General features: G+C 36.6%; 1 protein-coding gene across 1 annotated transcript; it reads left to right on the plus strand.

Moving 5' to 3' along the window:
* Positions 1-1722: 1722 nt before the first annotated feature.
* Positions 1723-17317, plus strand: ASIC5 (acid sensing ion channel subunit family member 5). The gene is made up of 10 exons (XM_027739564.2): positions 1723-1762; positions 5326-5632; positions 7551-7782; positions 8619-8738; positions 9727-9876; positions 10438-10585; positions 12061-12117; positions 13930-14098; positions 16389-16480; positions 17118-17317. Exons 1-10 carry the CDS (start codon positions 1723-1725, stop codon positions 17315-17317), a joined length of 1515 nt encoding a protein of 504 aa, XP_027595365.2.
* The last annotated feature ends 1551 nt before the right edge of the window (positions 17318-18868 follow it).

Below are 18868 nucleotides of genomic sequence, written 5' to 3' on the forward strand. Positions count from 1 at the left end.
TGGCAATCACCTCTGTCATCGGCTAGTTTTCCTAATCTTTAGTGCATTAAGTACCAGGGAACGTGTGGTTTAGATAACCAGATACATACTGCTAGGAGTGAGTGGACAGACCAAACTGCCTGTGATCAATTTACAGCCTCAAAGCTATTTGTGCAAGCCATTTGGGAAGGATGAACAAACACAAGATTGTTGGTCTTCGCCCCCTAGTGTTTGCTTAAGAATTAATGTAAAACAACCATAAAAGAAAGAAAATTTTAAAAATTAATTTCTTATGTAAAACATAATAGGACAACACAAGCCCTGTTCATCTAAAGTATTATATAAGCATAAAAACTCTTTGTAAGACAGCAACGCAGGGTTTTTTTTTTAAAAAAAAGAAAACAGTAAAAGGAATAATTTGCTGTATAGAGAGCAACTAACTTACACTATGCTTCTTAATTCTATGTACACAGCAGTATAAAAGATAGACATAATTTGTTTTAAGAATTCAAGCAACTCAGGTTTGGGTTTTGTGAATTAGAGTGGTTGGTATTAATAGGACTCAATGGATCTGCAGCGCTTGGCAACTGCTCAGCAGAGCATTAGTTGTGGTTGAGTTACATACAGATGTTGAAAATCAGTTTATTGTTAAGCACTTCACTGCTTGAGTGAACACATGTATGGTGCAAAGTTTTCCCTAGCAGCAGTGACAGACAGAACTGGGAATTCCAAGAAGCTGAATACAGAAATCTTGTCACACAGGAATAACTAAATGGAGTTCAGTGCTTTACCTTGCTTCTTGTAGCATTAACAACACAGCCAGAAAACAGTAAGCAAACAACTAGACAGTGGGGCACCAAGGAGCCAAGCTAATACACCTCATAACCCAAGAACAGTGTAGGTGATCAAGTGGATTATTGCTAACAGAGAGAATGAAATAAGCAGATCAGACAGGGAATGTGAAGTGGCGTTTCTTTATTGTTTCCTAAAGCATTGATCAAGTGCATCCCAAGTCTGAATTTTCTAATACTTTTATTCTCATTTAATAGATATTCAGTTCTTTTCTTGAAACAAATTTCAAACAAGATCATACTGTGCATCTAGCACAAAAGCAGTCTCTTGTCCTTTTTCATAAGGAGTTGCTGGAATGATTGACTTTGCATGTATTTTCATCCTTGCCCACAGGTTTAGTTCTCAGGAATAACAGCTCTTTTTCGCCAAGTCCACAAGAACATGAAATCTGTAGCTGGTTATGAAGACAGCTATTCAAAGTGTGGTTGAACCTGCTGCTGGTGGGAACTTTGTGGTAGGCATTTACTGCCCTCCAGAGCAGAAGAGCTCCTTATCTACTTCAAGAGAAGCTATTTAGTTCTGAACAGCCCAGTATTTTAGTGAAGATAATTGGTCTTTCTAAAGCAAAAGGGAAAAATATGAAAGAAATTTGCAAAGAGATGCAATACACAAGACAAGCCTGCACTTGTACTATTATCAGCATATTATGTATTTGAAATGTATATAAATGTGTACATCTGATCCTGTAATAAAAATAATCTTTTCTTTACATTGCAGACCATGGTAATGAAAGGTAAAACATGGCAACCCTGGCTGGTAAATTGCCCAGTCTTATGTGTCATCGAGTATCACCTCCCATTTAATTTTCTATAAAAGCCATTACCTACCAGTGGTCACAGTGATAAGGCAACTTGTTATCCATTCCTTCCTTACTGAAATAAGCACGGCCACATGGACCAGCTTGGGAGATTCATTCAATCAGATGCTAAAGGTAAGTGACTAGGCATACTAGAGCGCTTTACCAAGACCTTTGCTATTTGTAATCTTGTCCAAAAGTAGCAGTGGTGTACCTTTTCAAGATATGAAGAAGGGAGAGATGAAAAAAGCTTGCCAAAAAAGATTTGTAGACTTACCTAAGAAATGAAAAAAATCTTTAGCTATTGGTCCTTTATGTATTTAGAATGAAGCTAATTCAGTTTTAACTAAGCCATTGCTTCTCTTAATGATACCACACTAGAATGATTTTTAGATCAAGGCAAAGAGGAAATCAGATATCTACCTGATAGACTGACTAACCCTTGTACAGAAGCCACATACAACCTTCCTGAAATAACTCTTCTCAGGTAAGAGCTCTGGCTGAAGATAAGTGACCTTTTAAAAAGCTATTCTTTTTTAATATATTAATTAATGAAAATCCAATCACAATTAAATATTGAGACTACAAAAATAAAAATGCTGTACCTTATTTCTGCTAGAATTTAGCTTCCTGTTTTTCCCACTCAGTCCTGTCACATCTTTTTTCCCACTAGATCAAAGAGCCTATTCCCATTATCTATCAGTGACCTGTACAAGTAGTTATAGATGGTGACCAGTTGCCTGGTGACTGAAGTTTAAAAAAAACTTTAAATCCAATTTATAGTTTTAAAATTAAAGATACTGTGAATTGCTGGGGGTGAATTTCTCTATACCCATATAACTATGTGAATTTCTATTTCTATTTGAATTTCTATAAGCCTATAATAGTATGTCCCTGTATCCCTGGTTATACATGCAGGGAAGTAATTTTTTCTTTAACAGTATTGACTGGAAAATCAAGTTTTCTGACTAACCATGGTGGTTCTCAGGGTTTTTCCAGTAATCAGTGTTTCCTGAGGCAAAGTATCTGCAGCCCATCCTGAGCATATGAGCTACCTTACTAGTTCTTACATCCATGTTCTATATTTGGCTCCAAACTTGTGGTTTGCTCCTGGACCTGGATTCCTCTATTCCTCTCATTTGGTTACCTCCTTGCTTTTTTACTTATCCATACCATTTGAATCTTCTATAAATATTGGGTTTATCCATACATTTGACAATTATTTTTGCAGTACCTATATTAAATATACTTTCTATTGTTACTAAAAGAACCTTATTGTCTATGTGTCTAAGGTCTTGCAAGACTTTACTGTCTATCTAGCAGCAGCTTGGATACTCTAACCCACTTACAGCTAGTTCAGCTGTGTTAGTTACACAACCTTAGTCCAGACACACACTGCTTAAGTTTTGCACAGCATAGGATGTGATGACCCACCCTTAAGAGGAAGGAAAGGTTAATAATTTATAATCTCACACTCATCCATTATTGTGCTGTATTATTTTACTATTCACTAACAGACACTTGGAATAACCATTCTATTCTTAATTATATGTCACTGGAACGTACCTATTCCTCATAAATGGACCAAATCCCAAATAAATGGCTAGTCCCAACTTACACATTTGATACCATTTTCCAATCCACACTATGTGCGAAATTTCACACCAAAAGTCTACCATTTGACCCTACTTGGAGTAGTTAAAAATAATTTTTCTTTCCTTATTTTTTTTTTAATTATAACATTTGCTAAAGAAATCTGAAAGTAGAATAAGGATTCTTTATGACACACAGCAGTGCTAATTCCTGTTGTGAAACTGATGAAAGCAGCAGTATGCCATTAGATAATCTTACGCAATAAAAAGCAAAACTTTTGCAATCAGCTAAAACATCATTTCTACTTGCTACTACTTACTGTAGTAGCCATGCACAAGAGCTGAAATACAGTTTAGTTACATATTTGCATAGATTCAAAGTTACACTTCTTCTGATTAAGCTAACTAGTGTTTTTTTGATGGCAATGGACTTTTACGTAGGGATATTGTATCATGCTCTTACCTAGCACAGTGCATATAAGAGGAATAAACACAACACTGTCCCTGGAGAAATGGTCTGACTTGCCTGTGGTTTCTTGTTGGAGTCTACAGGCAGCAGATGCAGATATATGTTAGGAATGTACTTCCCTCCGCTCTTATTCAGGGAACACACAAAGAGCTCGTCCCACTGCACATATCTGGTGAGAGAGAAGCCTAGAGCTAAACCAGAAATCCACTCCATTCCAGCACAATGTACAAACCCACACATGGCTGAATGGATTTGCAATAGGGTCCAATAGTCACTAGAGCTAGGAGAGAAACTTTTGAACAGTTTTCTAGCAGAAAACTGTTTGATGATGAAACTGGGTCACAGTTAATTATGTGATATTAATCAAAGTTCTTACACAGATCTTAAAAGAACAACATAAAGAAAATACTTTCCCTCCAGAAACATTTTGAAATCCAGCACTGTCTGGGATTTCATTATCACAGTCTAGAAGCTGTGGACCAAAGCAACACCCTTGAATACTGATGTGGTGACGATGTGGCTGATGTGGCTTTGGCAGATGACTTTTACATCCCTTTGTTCTTTTGCTCAGCTGTAATACCCTCAAGTAAATCAGTCTTATAAAGGATATATTCTCTTCCTACCACACACACGCACTATTAAACCTATTTTTTTGTTAAAAACAGAATTAGGGAAGTATTTAATTGTTGTTAAACACCGATCTAAATAATATATTTCCAGATGCTATTTATTATTGTCTCACAAACTTTCTTTGATTTACTGTTCTTATGGACAATGTCAAAATAAAGTAGTGGATAACAACCTGTAAATGTAACAACCTTTTGCAAACAGACTGGTCCAATTATGATAAGATACAAGAAAGGTCTCATTAAGTTTCCCTCATTTGGACATTTTGGGAGAGAAAATGAAGTTTAAATCCATGTCCAAAAGATTATTCAGCATCGAACATAAGAAAATTACTGCAGCTCCAGGTATTGATTACATTCATTATTGTTATAGCTCCTAAACTTAGATTTAAAAACAGTTTGGCTTGTTCAGGTTTTTTTTTTTAACATCAGTTTGTAGGAAACTTGGGGTAAATCAAAACTAAACCCATTCCCATTTCAAAGTTATGGAATCAGACAAGTATGAACCTAAGAAAATGAGATTAGTTATTCTTCTGAACCTGTACCCTTCCAAGGCTTATCCTAAAACTTTTAATAGTGAAAAAGTGAAATTCCCTTTCAGATCATTCCATGTAATTCCTTTTTTTACCTTATTTCTCAGATCATGTGTGAAGGACCAGTCCTTTAGTGGGTGGTTACTGTAAAAGTCAGATGCTTAATTTTCACAGTAAGTTCACAGCAACCCATGGGTTTAGATCACTGAGGTATGACAAAATCCAATCTTCTTCCAAGAAATGGAACTACTCTTTTATTTTAAAGTGCTTAAACATTTGTGTGCTTGAAATATTGCAAGATATAGTCTGTACTCGGGGTAGTACCGAGCTCATGTCTTAGCACACAACTCTTCCATCCTTGCAAGCAAGTAAAGAGAGAATTTATAATTAAAGGGAAATTTTACATCTGCTTTTCCTTTCTTAAGTGATGGTTAAATGCTAATTTTAGAAAAGTGTTTTCACTTTGTTCCATATTCAGGAATATTGGAAAAGATACGGTTGTGTTTAATAAAGAAGCTGATGCCACATTTCGAAGATAGAAGGAAGTATCATCACGAGTTTGCCTCATCCACTTCTTTTCACGGCGTGCATAATATTGTTAAAACACGGAGCAAGACTCGCAAAGTGCTCTGGCTGCTTGTACTTGCAGCCTGTCTTGCTGTTGTTATTTGGCAAATCTGCAGTCGCTTCATCTACTACTTCAGCTGGCCAACCACAACTACAATGGTGGTTCAGTATGCGGAAGAAATCCAATTTCCTGCTGTGACTTTTTGCAACTTAAACAGGTAAAAGTTGTGTTTGTTGTTTGCTCTTGAGAGGTAACACATCTTTATCTGAAAGCAGTCAGATTGCACAACTCACTTGGACAAATCACATAAAATAAGGAAAATACGGTTCTGAGGGGCATGTCTTCCACACCAACACAGGAGATTTAAATGAAGATGAAAACACGAGACTTGATTCAGGAAGTTTTTTTTATAATCTTCCCCTTTCTTAAGATGAAGAACTGCATGACAGATTTTTAAGTTTCAAAACAGAAGTTGGAGTAGAAAAATCCCTCTGGTGGGGGTGTTCTATGTATGAGTGTTACTTCTACAGTGTAACTAAGGGACAATCATCAGCCACATGCAAGTTAAAAATGAGAGACAAGATTTGCAAATAACTTGAAACAGAAACTTCATACAAAGGTAGAAATCTTAGGCAAAACAAATACTTTTTTTTCAGAGTTGCTCAGCCTTTAGATTTCCAGCTGATGTCTGTGTTTTTTGCAGGAGGGAAGCATTTGGTTTGTTTGGAAGTCATGTATCTAAGCAGGGACTTCACTACAGATTTCTACATTTGAAGACAGTGGCCAAGATTGAGATGCAACCACTTTGAAAAGGCCTGATTTTTAGAGCAAATATGTAATTCAGTAACAGTTTTAGAAATACAGAAAGTTTACCCACATTTTTTCCTCAAAGACTGTAAGTTTTCTTTTCTTCTACCTTTTGCTGGCAGAATCAGATGAAAGTCCAAGCCTGAAATGCCTGGAGCTGTTCTGCCTCACTATGCCACCTTATCATTGCCCTGCATGAAGCAATCCTGGATTATAACTGCACAACAGGCACTGCAGGTAGAAGTCCCTCTGATTGCAGTGTGCTGGCTGTTACAAAAGTGCCTCACTTCTTGCAATTATAGTGGCAGCACATTGTAAACTGAGCATGGTAGTTTTCCATCTAAACCACAGTTTGTTGCCATATCCATCTGCCATTCGTGCTGTGCTTATCCTTCCCTCCTGTTTTCAGTAACCAGATTTTTTTTGTTAGCAGGAAAAAGAGGCACAGGACTCTCTTTGTCTATACTTTTTGACTCAAATTCAGTTGTGAAGAGTTGTTCCTACTAATCCTCCTTAAGTTGGAACATCAAGATTCATTATACAAACATACCGATACATTTTTAAAAATAAGATTAGAAAACTGTCAGTTCTAAAGAACATGGCATTGTAGTCTCATTTGTGTTTATTTTGTTTTCAAACTTATAACTTCTGTAAACCCTTACTTTACTTAATAAAGAACTTCAATGCTGTACATCAGGAAAGCACCTACAATGCCTCATCATGTTTTTGAGATTTTTCACGTGGATTCAAGGAGTAAGGATCACCCTTGGTTTATACCACTGTGTCACCAGCCACAGAGCTCATGGGAAGGTAGACTGTCTCTACACTGGGGTGTAGTGCCTTAGTAAAGCAGGTACAGGAGATTACTGCAGATGCACTTAGAATTCAATTTTCCAAATGAAAGAAGACAGTCTTCTTTGAAAGGAATAGCTCCTCCCAGCTAGTTTCCCACATGTAAATGCAATTGTTCAGCTTGTCATCAGTTCTAAAAATGTGGTTGTTAGCTTATGCAAATGGCTAATCTATTTAGGGGGTTTGGGGTTAATTTTTTTTTAATAAACAACCACACACAACAGAAATGTTTCCAACATGACTGACCAGAATAGCCATGGGAAGGTGTCAATTTTCTGTTTCCAGATATGGAAGATAAATTCCTAAAGATGGAGACTTATTCATGTTGACGAGATCAAAGTGCAGCCCCGTGGGCAAGAATCACTTATAGTTTGCAAGCAGACAACAAATCACATCACAGTTTTGTCAAGAGCAGTCTAGAGATTAGTCTTGAAACTGCAGAACTCTAAGCAATTCTTTTTCCTTCTCACTGACAGGTTTCAAGCTCATGCAGTAAGCAACCTCAAAATAATTTTTTTTATTTGGAACATTGTGTCTGCGATTCTCAAAAAATTTGTTATGGAAGGTAAATATTCTCAAGAGTTAAATGATTTCTTTGCTGAGCACCAGAACTTCAGCATCAAAGAGTTTACAAGAAAAAATGGGTTTTACCTGAACAGCAGCACATTGCTAGAATGTGATTTTTTTGGAAAGCCGTGTTACCCACAGGTAAATATGCTTGTTTTACTAAAAGAGTAGCATGGAGGGGAAGGGGATATATTCTTATGGTCAACTTGGGACATCTAGCTTTGCCAGCTACTCCCTTTACAGTCAAACAATGCAGAAAAAAAGTCCTGCTCTAAATTACCTGAGGGCCTCAGTTCTCATACTGACTGCAGAGGCAGCCTGATGGACTCCCTGAGCTGTAACACGGAATTTCAGTTTCAATTGCTCTATGCCCAGTGCCACTTCTGCACAAACAGCAGCCTTTGAAAGCTGTCATACCTCCAGGCTATAACTAACAGCCTTTCCATCAATGGCCTATACTGAAGGACAGATTGAATGGACTATTTTGCATGACATGATTCTGTAGTTTTGTTCTTGAGGTCAAGAATATAGACAGCCAAGGTAACTATATGCAGAGTCCATAAGAATTTTAAATATTCACATGAAAGTAGCCCAACTTTGAGAATTTTGGACAACAGCCAAGAATATGATCATCCCATTTTTATGTTGATTCTTCTATAAAGTAATTTCTATATAATGTAACAGGTACTGAAAAACCACAGAACCTCATTAAATTATTCTGAGCAGCTCACATGTATTAATAAACAATGTGAAATTTCTCCTTTGAACTTCATTTTCTATAGAAAGAGGTGAAATATTTTTGAATATTTCCATCAGTTACCACTATTCTGATTGTAATACCAAGGACTGCCTTTGGGGGAAAAAAACATCAAAAAATCCCAACAACCCCAGTAGTCCCTCTCTTGAATTGTAATTCACTAGGGGAATTTTGAGTGTTCTTTCCTTATTTCATTCTTCCCTATTTTCCTTTATTGAAGGATTTTGAACATGTTTTCACTGAATATGGAAACTGCTTTACTTTTAATCACAATGATGTTTCAGCAAGAAGAGTGAGTTTGTCTGGAAGAGGCTTACATTTGCTTTTTGATGTCCAACAGGTACAGCTATCCTAAGGATTATAAACAACAAATCATGTCATAACTTCTAAATTAATGGAGGGGTTTGCTTTTTTGTTTGTATGTTCATTTTGAGTTTGGTTTGGGGTTTCGGTTTAGTTGGTTTTATATAGACCTCCAGAATTTCGTGCACGAAATTCTATATCAAGACTATTTCCAAATGAGAGGGTATTTTAAAAGAAAGGCCCAAATACAGATTTAAAAAGTCAGAATTATTATTTACTCTGTCCCCAGCTAAGGGGTTCTGAAAGTTGTGAGTGAGTATATAAATGCACAAATCATCTACAATTGAAAGATGACATCAGAGCAGTGATTTAATTTTATACAAGCAGTTTAGGATAACATCATTTTATATAATGGCCCAGTAGGTAAGGTCATATGATGCCAGTGTCTAAGTAGCACTGAATTTTAGTTGCAGCAGCAGCTGCAAGTGCTCAGTGCCGGGCAAGACCTGGTCTTTGCACTGTAAACAGTTTCTGACATTAGAATTGTCTTTGATCAACAAAAAGCAGAAAACAGGGAATATCACCTTGTGAAATCAGGGAAGAAATCTAAAATATGGACTGATAAATGACTTAGACATCTGCTTTTGTTCTTTAGGAAGCATGAGTCAGGAGTGAAAGGTTCTGAAGAGAACAGTGGAAAGTCTACTGAAATGTGACAGGTAGTTGCAAGTAAAGGGAATAAATATCCAAGATATGAGTAAATGCTCATCTATGCCTTCTAGCTTTTGAAATTAAGGGATGCCAAAAGGAATAAAAAACTTGAAAGTTTATAGTCACTGGAAGGAAACCCATTGAGGTAATGAACAAAGGAAATTCAAGTTAGTTTGTTTCCATACTTTCCTGTTAATTGCCAAAAATATGACTAGAGATACAAGACTTGATAGCTTAGTACCACATTAAGTATAGCTAAAGCTTCGGATAGTAAGCAAAGGCAAAACTACTTTAAATAATTCTTTTTGTATCAGGACCAATTCACTGATGAACCTGCTCTTGGTTATACTGACGCTGGAATAACTTTTGTTATCCATTCACCCCAAGAGCTTCCACGCTTTGATGGTTTAGGTTTATTAACACCAGTCGGCATGCACACACAGGTCGCAATTCACCAACTGAAGGTAAGGACTTTGTCCATTATCTGGAAGTAGTGGTCTCTACTGCCTCTGATTCTCTTCCGAACCAATGACAATGTTGGAATCTAAAATATTTATCATGCCTAAGTGACTCCTAATAATATTTTCTCCAGACAAAAACATATTACTGCTGTTTTGGGGAGGATGTCACTGGTCTTCCTAATTTGTGTCTATCAAAGTCAGACTTTCTTTCCTACCACCTTACAGTCTCACTGACATTTAATGACACAAGGACATCACAGCATTTCCCCATCAACACATTCTGTTCCCATTAAGGGTGTCTCAGATTCCTAGTGGAATCCAAGTGGAATGGACCACTGTTTTGCACTAGGCTGTCTGATCAGGCCCTACTTTTGCTGTGACAGAGAGGAGATGGTTTTTTTTAATCCCAAGAGCACAAACTGTAACTGCCTCCAATTAAATCACGATGTTACTGTTTATGTCTTCAACAGGCTTCCCTCAGCCCTATAAAATGTGAGAAAACAATATCTAAATTTAAAACAGAGACAAAAAAAAATTTCATCTTTTGTTATTATTACCCTACAGACAATTATCCAAGAATACCCATGGGGAGAGTGCAAGCCTGATATAAAGCTGCAGTACCACAAGATTTATAGTACTAATGGATGTTTGCTGGAATGCAAAGCCCGGTACATACAGGACTGGTGTGGCTGTTTGCCATTCATTCTTCCAGGTATTTCTCAGGAGTGTCATCATACCAGACACTAATCATCTTCCTAGGAGACCTCACATTTTATTGAACAGTGAAGGAAATGGAGCACATGTTTGGTGGATTTCTACAGCTGGATTAATTAAAATTCCAAGAAAAGACATTTGGTCAACTCTAGACCTAGCATCTGGGTCATTGTCTATTCTTAGGATACAGTCCAAACAACTGGAAGAAAATATTATGCCTCAGGAGTGTAAGACAAAGTCTATAGTCTTCAATATGACTTCCCAAAGAGCTGGAACTATATCCATAAGAAGTCATATATTTTCACATATAGCCAGAAAAATTATTTTACAGGTGTTTAGCAACCACAGCAGAACTGCTCGCTTGAAGACCAAATCTGAGGTCCTACACATGAACATGGAAATAGCCTGGCACCAGAACTGGGCTCTGCAAAAGCCAAAAGGCTGTGTGGAGCATTCTAATCAACCTCAAATGCAGGGTGTATGCTATAATATTCCTCTCAAGAATACAGGCACCTTAATCACTGCAGCCATGTAAAGAAGTAACACTGAGCACACCTTTTCAGCATTAAATGTAATGATAATATTATCATTCCTCCTTAAAGCAAGAGCTAGATCACAAATCTCTGCTGTTGCAGATATTTTGTCAAAACTAGTGGAAAAGAAAGCCACTAGTTCATAAGAAAAGCCACAAGAAAGACTGCACTTTCTGACTCAATGTATTTTTTAAATATGCTCAAGCAAGGTAGAATGCTTTTACTAAAGTAGACCCATTAATGTGTAATCTTTAGCCTGCTTGTTTGAGAACCTTTTGGAAAGGTGGTTGGCAGTCTTCTGGAAAATGTCATGGAAAGGGTTTTGAGAAGGCAATTAAGCCTGGGGCTCCTATACCCAGGGTGAGAGCTGTACACAACAACAATTACATAAAGGAGAGCAACACTGTGTGCTAAACTTCTACATAACATTTCCATGTGAGGGAAAAAATCGGGGTGAACCTGAGGACATCTGAAATCTGAAAATTTTGCTATTAGCTTAGGGTACTACCTTACCCGTCCAAAAAACTCTTACATGAAGTTAAAAACTTCTGCAGAAACACATGGGATGTAATCATATATCAAATCTACCTCATTTGTTTTGGGTTTTTTTTATTTGCACTAGGAAAATCAGAAATTCATGTCTTTAGCAAGCTAACACAAAGAGTGAACCACAAGCTTAAAGGTAGTACTGGCTGGTACATATAATGAAGATGTTTGCTCCAACAGCAGCCTCCTGGCTTGGTCTGTTTTCTCTTTTCCCTGTGTACCCATTCTGGTGTTGGCAACTGCACTGTGCCCAGCTGAATTAATTTCTCAGTTGTGCAATCATTAATGTGAAGTGATGAACAGGCTCTGATGACATTACATTTCAGTTTAGCACAATTAGAGCTAAGGGTTAGATTGTTAATTTAGCTTCCTAAAGCTTGTTATTTATTTTTAGGAAATGGAACAGAATGTGACTTGCTGAAGTTTTACAAATGTGTTTATCCAGCAGTCTGTAAGTAATAACTTTATATTCATGTTTTCTAAGCCAATTCCAAATAGTAGACAATATCTATCAATTAAAACAAAATACTGAAAGTAATCTGAAATGGAGTACATCCCAGTTCATTTACTATTTTGAAAATAGAGACCAGACAGAGCATGATATATATGTCCATTAAAAAAAAAAAAAAAAAAAAAAAAAAAAAAACCAAACAAACCAAAATCACAAAAAAACCCCTCCCAAAAATAACACCCCGCCCAACAAACAAAATAGAAGAATTCCTTTTCAGCAATGAGAAATGGTTTAAAGTGGAAGAACGTTTAATTAATCTGTTTTCAGTTACCAAGCCTCTGGCTATCATTTTCACATCTTCGTAGTATCACCTTTCTAGATTCAATGTTGTATTCTTTGTGCAAGAAGAGTGAACAGCACAGTAATAAAAAGATTCCTAACTGATAAAAATATAAATCACTGGACTTGAAGGTTTTATCTTTTCAAAAGTAAAATCAATTATAAATTTTCAAAGCTCTTCAAATGCAATTCTTTTCCATAAACAAATTATCTGCACATAGTAGATATAAGATCTGTAAGTCACTAGAACAGATATTCTGGAAAATAATGAAAATGGTAACCTGACATGAACTTGAGAAAGCTTCCTTTTTAATTATTTTGCTTTCTGCTGTGTAACGTGACTCTCTCTTCCAAAAGGAATGAGCAATAACAAGTTGGGGTGGAAGGGGGAACTGTGCAGGGGTTTATTTCTGTTTTGATTAGGTGTGTGCAGCATTCAGGCAAGATCTACTACAGTGAACAATGATCGTTTTTTCCTGTGGCTCTTTTGAAATAGATTTCACTAAGTTCGCTCTCTTTTATAACCTTGATCTTCGAAAGCCTGTCCTGCGGTTTATTATTTTACTTAACTGATATTTGATGACTGAATTTCAAAGAAACTACAGAGCAATAAACAAAAATTACCCCAAAGTCCTATCAAGGATTCAGAGCCGGACCCCAGAAGGAACTGGCATCAAAGTACTGTACATGGTGAACCCGGTTTATAGGTTGTAGGTGTATGGTCCCCAGGATCCCATTTTAGGGGCTGACTCTCCCTTGACAGTGCTGGAGAGGTAAGACATCTGACAACAAAATCTAAAGTGACAGCACACTGATCCAGTATCTGCAGGACCTACTACCACTTTCATGAGCAGCCAGACCTGCAGAATTTTATTACTTTGTTTTCATATTTGAAGAAACAAAGCTTTCCCTAAGACTCCTAGCTGTCTTGAGCCCAACTATCAAATGGCAGGCAGGGGTTAAGGTAAAGTGAATTTAGCTTACCAAGGTTTTTATATAGTTATCAGATGATAGTAAACTACAACTGGAATTGCTTTGGAAGCCATTTCTGTGCACTGAAACGAGTTGGGCAGACATCAAGGCATCAAGACCAAGGATATACTCCTAACTATGTAATTAGAAAGCTAGCACAGAACATGGAAATGCTTCCGTTGTCCTATTGTTCAACTGAGGATGAGAAATAATAAGCACACAAAGCCCTGATAAAGGCAGAAAGACTTAAAGGTGCTAAATTTCTTTGAAAAAAGTGAGCAAAATATCCCAACCCTTATTATTGGGCATCAGTTTCCCAAATGACAGTTATAAATACTGATTTATTTCTTCAAAACTGACAAGTATCTGCTTTTCTCAGGATAATTAACCCATATATTTATCAAAGCCAGTTAAAAGTCATTTAGTAAGTTTTTTCAAAAAATTTCTAAACTCTGTGCTTTTTTAGAAATATTGTATAAATTTTTTCTCCTGAAATTTCAGATGATATAGAGATAAAAGGATTATGTACAGTAGGAACACACAATTCCACTTGCCCTGCCCCATGTGAAGAAACAGATTATCCCACCACTGTAACCTATTCAAGTTTTGGAGGAGAAAAAGCGATAAACTATTTTTCTGAGAAACTGAAGAAAAGCCCAGAATACATCAGGTAATCTTGCTTAACCCCTTGACTAATAAAGAAATTATAAATTCCTTTTAACTGTTCTAACAGACAATACAATGAAAATATGAACATAAAAGATATTCTTATGTGGGGTATTAATAACGTTGTCTGTGAGATAATACAATCTCTTAGACAAAACTACTTAAGATTTATACATATATATATATATAATATACTTAGATACATCTAAGATTGTGGATAAGAAAGATATGATCTACTTGTCAAAGAGCATTTAACACAGTTTCATAGACTGAATTGCCTCTTGCTCACAGTTGTAGATCTCAGCAGAACAAAGTATTAAGGCAGGTGCTACATGAACTCATAGTATGTACAACATCAAAGTATGTTTATAAAAAACTGCAGAAAATTTGGTTAAGGAAATATTTATGAGTTTCATTGTCTCAGTGACTTCAGTTTTCTCACTTTTGAAGCCATCAGTCTCCAAATACTTGCATATGTTTATACATGATCAGGAACTATACAAATGTAGAATAGTTTGGATTGGACGGGACCTTTAATGGTCAAGTAGTCCAAGCCCCTCCTGCAATGACCAAGGACATCTTCAACTGTATCAGGTTGCTCAAAGCTCCATCCAACATGACCTTGAATGTTTCCAGGGATGGGGCATCTACCAACTCTCTGGTCCCCCTGTTCCAGTGTTTCACCACCCTCATTGTAAAAAATGTCTTCCTTATACCTAGTCTGAATCTACTCTATTTTAGTTTAAAACCATTACCTCTTGTCTTATATCTACAGGCCCTACTAAAAAGTCTGTTCTCAATGAAGATTATGAAAATTGAACCTGTTGTTATACACAAAGGATATTAATCCTTTGAGGACATTTTATCTTTGTTGATTATTTTATTGTCTGTAAACATCATAAGTAATCCAGTAATTATTCAATTAAGCAAGTGAACATACAGGACATTTCCCTGTTACCAAGCTTTAACCAATAGGAATCCAGCCCATGCATTAATGAGTACATATTCCAAACTATAAAACATAGAGATCTATTTATTTCTGAAGATGCAAGAAGGGAAAAGTTAAATATTTATTGGATAGTTCTGCTAGCAACTCCGTGACAATGGTATGAGTCTTATTAACAGAAGCTATGAGAATAAGATTATTTTTACTAATCACTGCTACCTGAGTTTTAGAATTATCACCGAAAGAGACAGAAATTATTATTTTGTATATAAAGTAATTTATTTTCATTATTATTGTTAATGAGCTCATTATCACTGTCAACCCAAGAATCTGTAGCTGTTCACATTTCTGAATGTGAAGAGTCATAGAATGGTTTGGGTTGGTAGGGACCTTAAAGATCATCTTGTTCCAACCTCCTTGCCATAGGCAGGGATACCACCCACGAGATCAGGTTGCTCAAAGTCCCATCCAACCTGGTGTAGAATAATTCCAGGGACAGGGTATCCACACATTCTCTGGGCACCTTGTTCCTGTGCCTCACCACCCTCACAGTAAAGAATTTCTTCCTAATACCTAATCTAGACCTATCCTCTTTCAGTTTAAAGCCATTCCTCCCTGTCCTATCCCTACATGTTCTTTGTGAAAAATCCCTCTCCAGCTTTTTTGTAGGCCCCCTTAATGTGTTGGAAGGCTGCTATAAGTTCTCCCTGAAGGCTTCTCTTTCCAGGGCTGAACAGCCCCAACTCTCTACTCTCTCAGCCTGTGTTCATAGGAGAGGTGCTCCTACCCTGTGATCATCTTCATGGCCCTTCTCTGGACTTGCTCCAACTGAGATTTACCTACTCTCCCATTTTTGCAGCAAGCAAGAACATAATTAGGTAAGCAAGGCTATTAGCAGAGGATAAAACTAAACCTCTGAATATAGGACAAGCACTGTTCTGCACAAATATGCCCATTGGAATAAGCACAATTAAATATGCAGTTGCACATAATCAAGAAGGGTAGACTACATTTCCAGGCACTTTATATGCTGTAGGTCACAATGCTTGACATTTCCACCTAAGTTTACCTCAGTGACCCTTAAAAACTACAAGTCTATCTCACAGTACAGACCTAGAGTTACTTTTTCAATATAGCATGAAGATCTACTCCTCTGATAAGCTCCTGTTTTTATTAGGACACTTTAGTTCTTTTCCTTCTCTCATGTAACTGGTTTTGGTAACATTCATCTAATTTTTCATTAAAAGACACCATCACTCCCCCTGAACTCAGACCATGCTGGTAGATGTTGGTAAAAATGAACAGCACTCCTGACTGTCTCAAGTAAACTGTATGTATTTGTCATTAGGCAAAACCTTGTGCGTATTGAGATTAAATATCATGATCTGAGCTACAAAATAACACAGCAGCAGAAGGCCTTGACTATATCTGAGTTGCTTGGTAAGTGTATGTTTAATATGCATTTATTGCTGATTAATAATTTATCTAAAACTAATAAAAAAATCCCACCTTACTAGACTAAAAAAACCAGCCTTTTTTATTCTCTTTCCTCTTGAATCAAAGAGTATGTAGGCTTCTGAAGAAAAATCAATACTTTTAATATTATAATGGTAATAATCATGTCTGTCTCATGGCCATTTTTGATACTGTCTCCTGTAAATCTATTAAAAAACCTGTGGTAGGGAGAGCAACTGAGAGTAAGAATTAAGTTTGGCACTAATTTATGGTTATATCACACACGGGACTGTAAGAATAGTGACATTTACGGAATTTGGAGGGCAGAGGGAGAACATGGGGAGGAGAAACAAGGGAACAGTTAAAAAGGCAGGGGATTAAGAAATATTTTAAGTATCTCTTTCCCAGTAGGATGTCTTGTATTGTACTTGCTTTATTTACAATTTTCAAAACCACATTAGTTTTCTTCAGTAAACATTCTTAAGAATATTAATTCTGTTTTCTTAAAGTGATGGATTATGTATATTGAATCTATTTAACACTTGAGCCTGGCAGGTTTTGTTTGCTTGCTAGACTAAACTAAATGCTTTGGATGACAAGTGTTTATTTCCTTCTATTACAGCTGAAGTAGGTGGCCAGCTTGGATTGTTTTGTGGTGCCAGTATGATTACAATCATAGAACTGCTCGAGTACATTTTTACTAACTTCTGTTGGATGTGCATCTTTCTTCTATTGAAGGCTCCTGAAATGCCTCAGTGGAACAATCCATCCCAGAATCAACCAATACATAAGGAAAAAAAGAGGGGAATACAAGAATGTTAGTGACTTGTAGAAGTCCAGAACTGATTGGTCTTGCAACTTCCTTTTCTTTTTCAGATCCAAAGGAAACAGTAATATTTTGCATTGCTCCCTTCTCTGCACTCCTTATTCACCCTGCTTCTTTTATTGTCTAGAACTATTTAACTGTACTAAATAACTTCAAAAAGAGCACTTTGCAAAGTCTCACTTTCCTTCTCATGTAAAGACAAATGTAATCTTTACCTAAAATTTTATTTTAATAAATTAACTTTTTTTTTAAAAAGTATAGCAAGTGATGCTGACATACAATACAATTTAGCATTTATGACCCAGTTTTTATCTTCTGTATTTTGAGCGACAAGAAATAATACACATACTATAATATCACACAAGTCTCTTGACCACCATAAAGGTGGAGCATTGCTATGCTGAAAAAGCAGGTTCCTTATTAACGATGAAGTCTTTTCTAGTAGGTTGCACTGTTACACGTTCCAGTGAAGAACATGGAGGCTTTGCCTAGCAGAATCAGGAATGTCCCTAATAACATAAAATCTACAATCTGTTTTTCTGAAACATCCAAAATATCTCGTGAGTTTGTCAGCTACTATGGAGAACCACAGGGCATCTGAGTGGATGGCAAGTGAGCAAACATAGGCCACGTTCATTGTTTAATGTCATGAAAGACAATAATAAAGACTAAAGGCTTCATCTAAGTCTTACGCAAAATCAGGGAGTGTAAGAGGCTCCCGTGCTAATTCAGGCTTCCTGAATGTTTATTCTTTTAAAAGTGTTCAGAAAAGCTTCTGTGATTTTGTACATTTGTGTGGGTTTGTAGAGCAGTAGTGGTTTAGTCTTACATTTTTTTAAGAAGATTACGATGAGTAAATAAATTAGTAAGTGTACCTACTAAACAGCCAAGTTCTTAAGGTTAGATATAAAATAATGAAAATAGTACCATTTGGCCATCATTTGCAACAGCTTCCCTTCAACATAAGCCCTAGGATATGCAATTCAAGAAATACAGGAAATATTTTTTGCTTCCTAGAAAGAGATGCCTTGATTTTTGTCCTCTAGTTGCAGGCTCGAGAGACCTTAATGTTAAAGATTTTTTGCTCTGTTTTTTTTATTGGTCACTTCACGTCTGCTGGGACTTGTTCCACTCACTACTACCAAGCACACAAACATTTGGCTCAGCAGCCGTACAAAAAAAGGTCATTGTAACCCCATTGTCCAAGGTGTGTATTGGCCAACACAGAGGAAGAATGGAAAGAATAGAGCAAACATACTGCAATATTTCTCTAAAGACTTCTCCCAGCCTCAAACTGTGGAATTCTTAAGCCAGAAGAAATTATGGGTTTGGAAGTAGGAATCAGGTATTATCTGACTTCTGGATAAAAAAAAAGCAGGGAAAAGTTTAAACATAGTAATCTAGCACACTTTGTATTTCAGAGATCAAAGTGGTTTGTAGCTATCAATCATAATGATCTTTTTTGTTCTGTTTGCTTCTGCTAATAAGGGCTAAATAAAAGAAAATTAGTATTGTGAGGACTAAACAAAACTGGTATTGTTTCTGTT

The sequence above is a fragment of the Pipra filicauda genome, unplaced genomic scaffold, assembly GCF_003945595.2.
Source record: "Pipra filicauda isolate LSUMZ 115617 unplaced genomic scaffold, ASM394559v2 scaffold22_size4397567_pilon, whole genome shotgun sequence".
NCBI classification, from domain to species: domain Eukaryota; kingdom Metazoa; phylum Chordata; class Aves; order Passeriformes; family Pipridae; genus Pipra; species Pipra filicauda.

Bases quoted from the DNA above. Each gene is read 5' to 3' on its own strand.
- ASIC5 (XM_027739564.2), top strand. From the start codon at position 1,723: ATGGACCAGCTTGGGAGATTCATTCAATCAGATGCTAAAG. The intron at 14,099-16,388 runs GTAATCTTGCTT...ATTTGTCATTAG, and splicing joins AAAAGCCCAGAATACATCAG to GCAAAACCTTGTGCGTATTG. The intron at 16,481-17,117 runs GTAAGTGTATGT...CTTCTATTACAG, and splicing joins GACTATATCTGAGTTGCTTG to CTGAAGTAGGTGGCCAGCTT.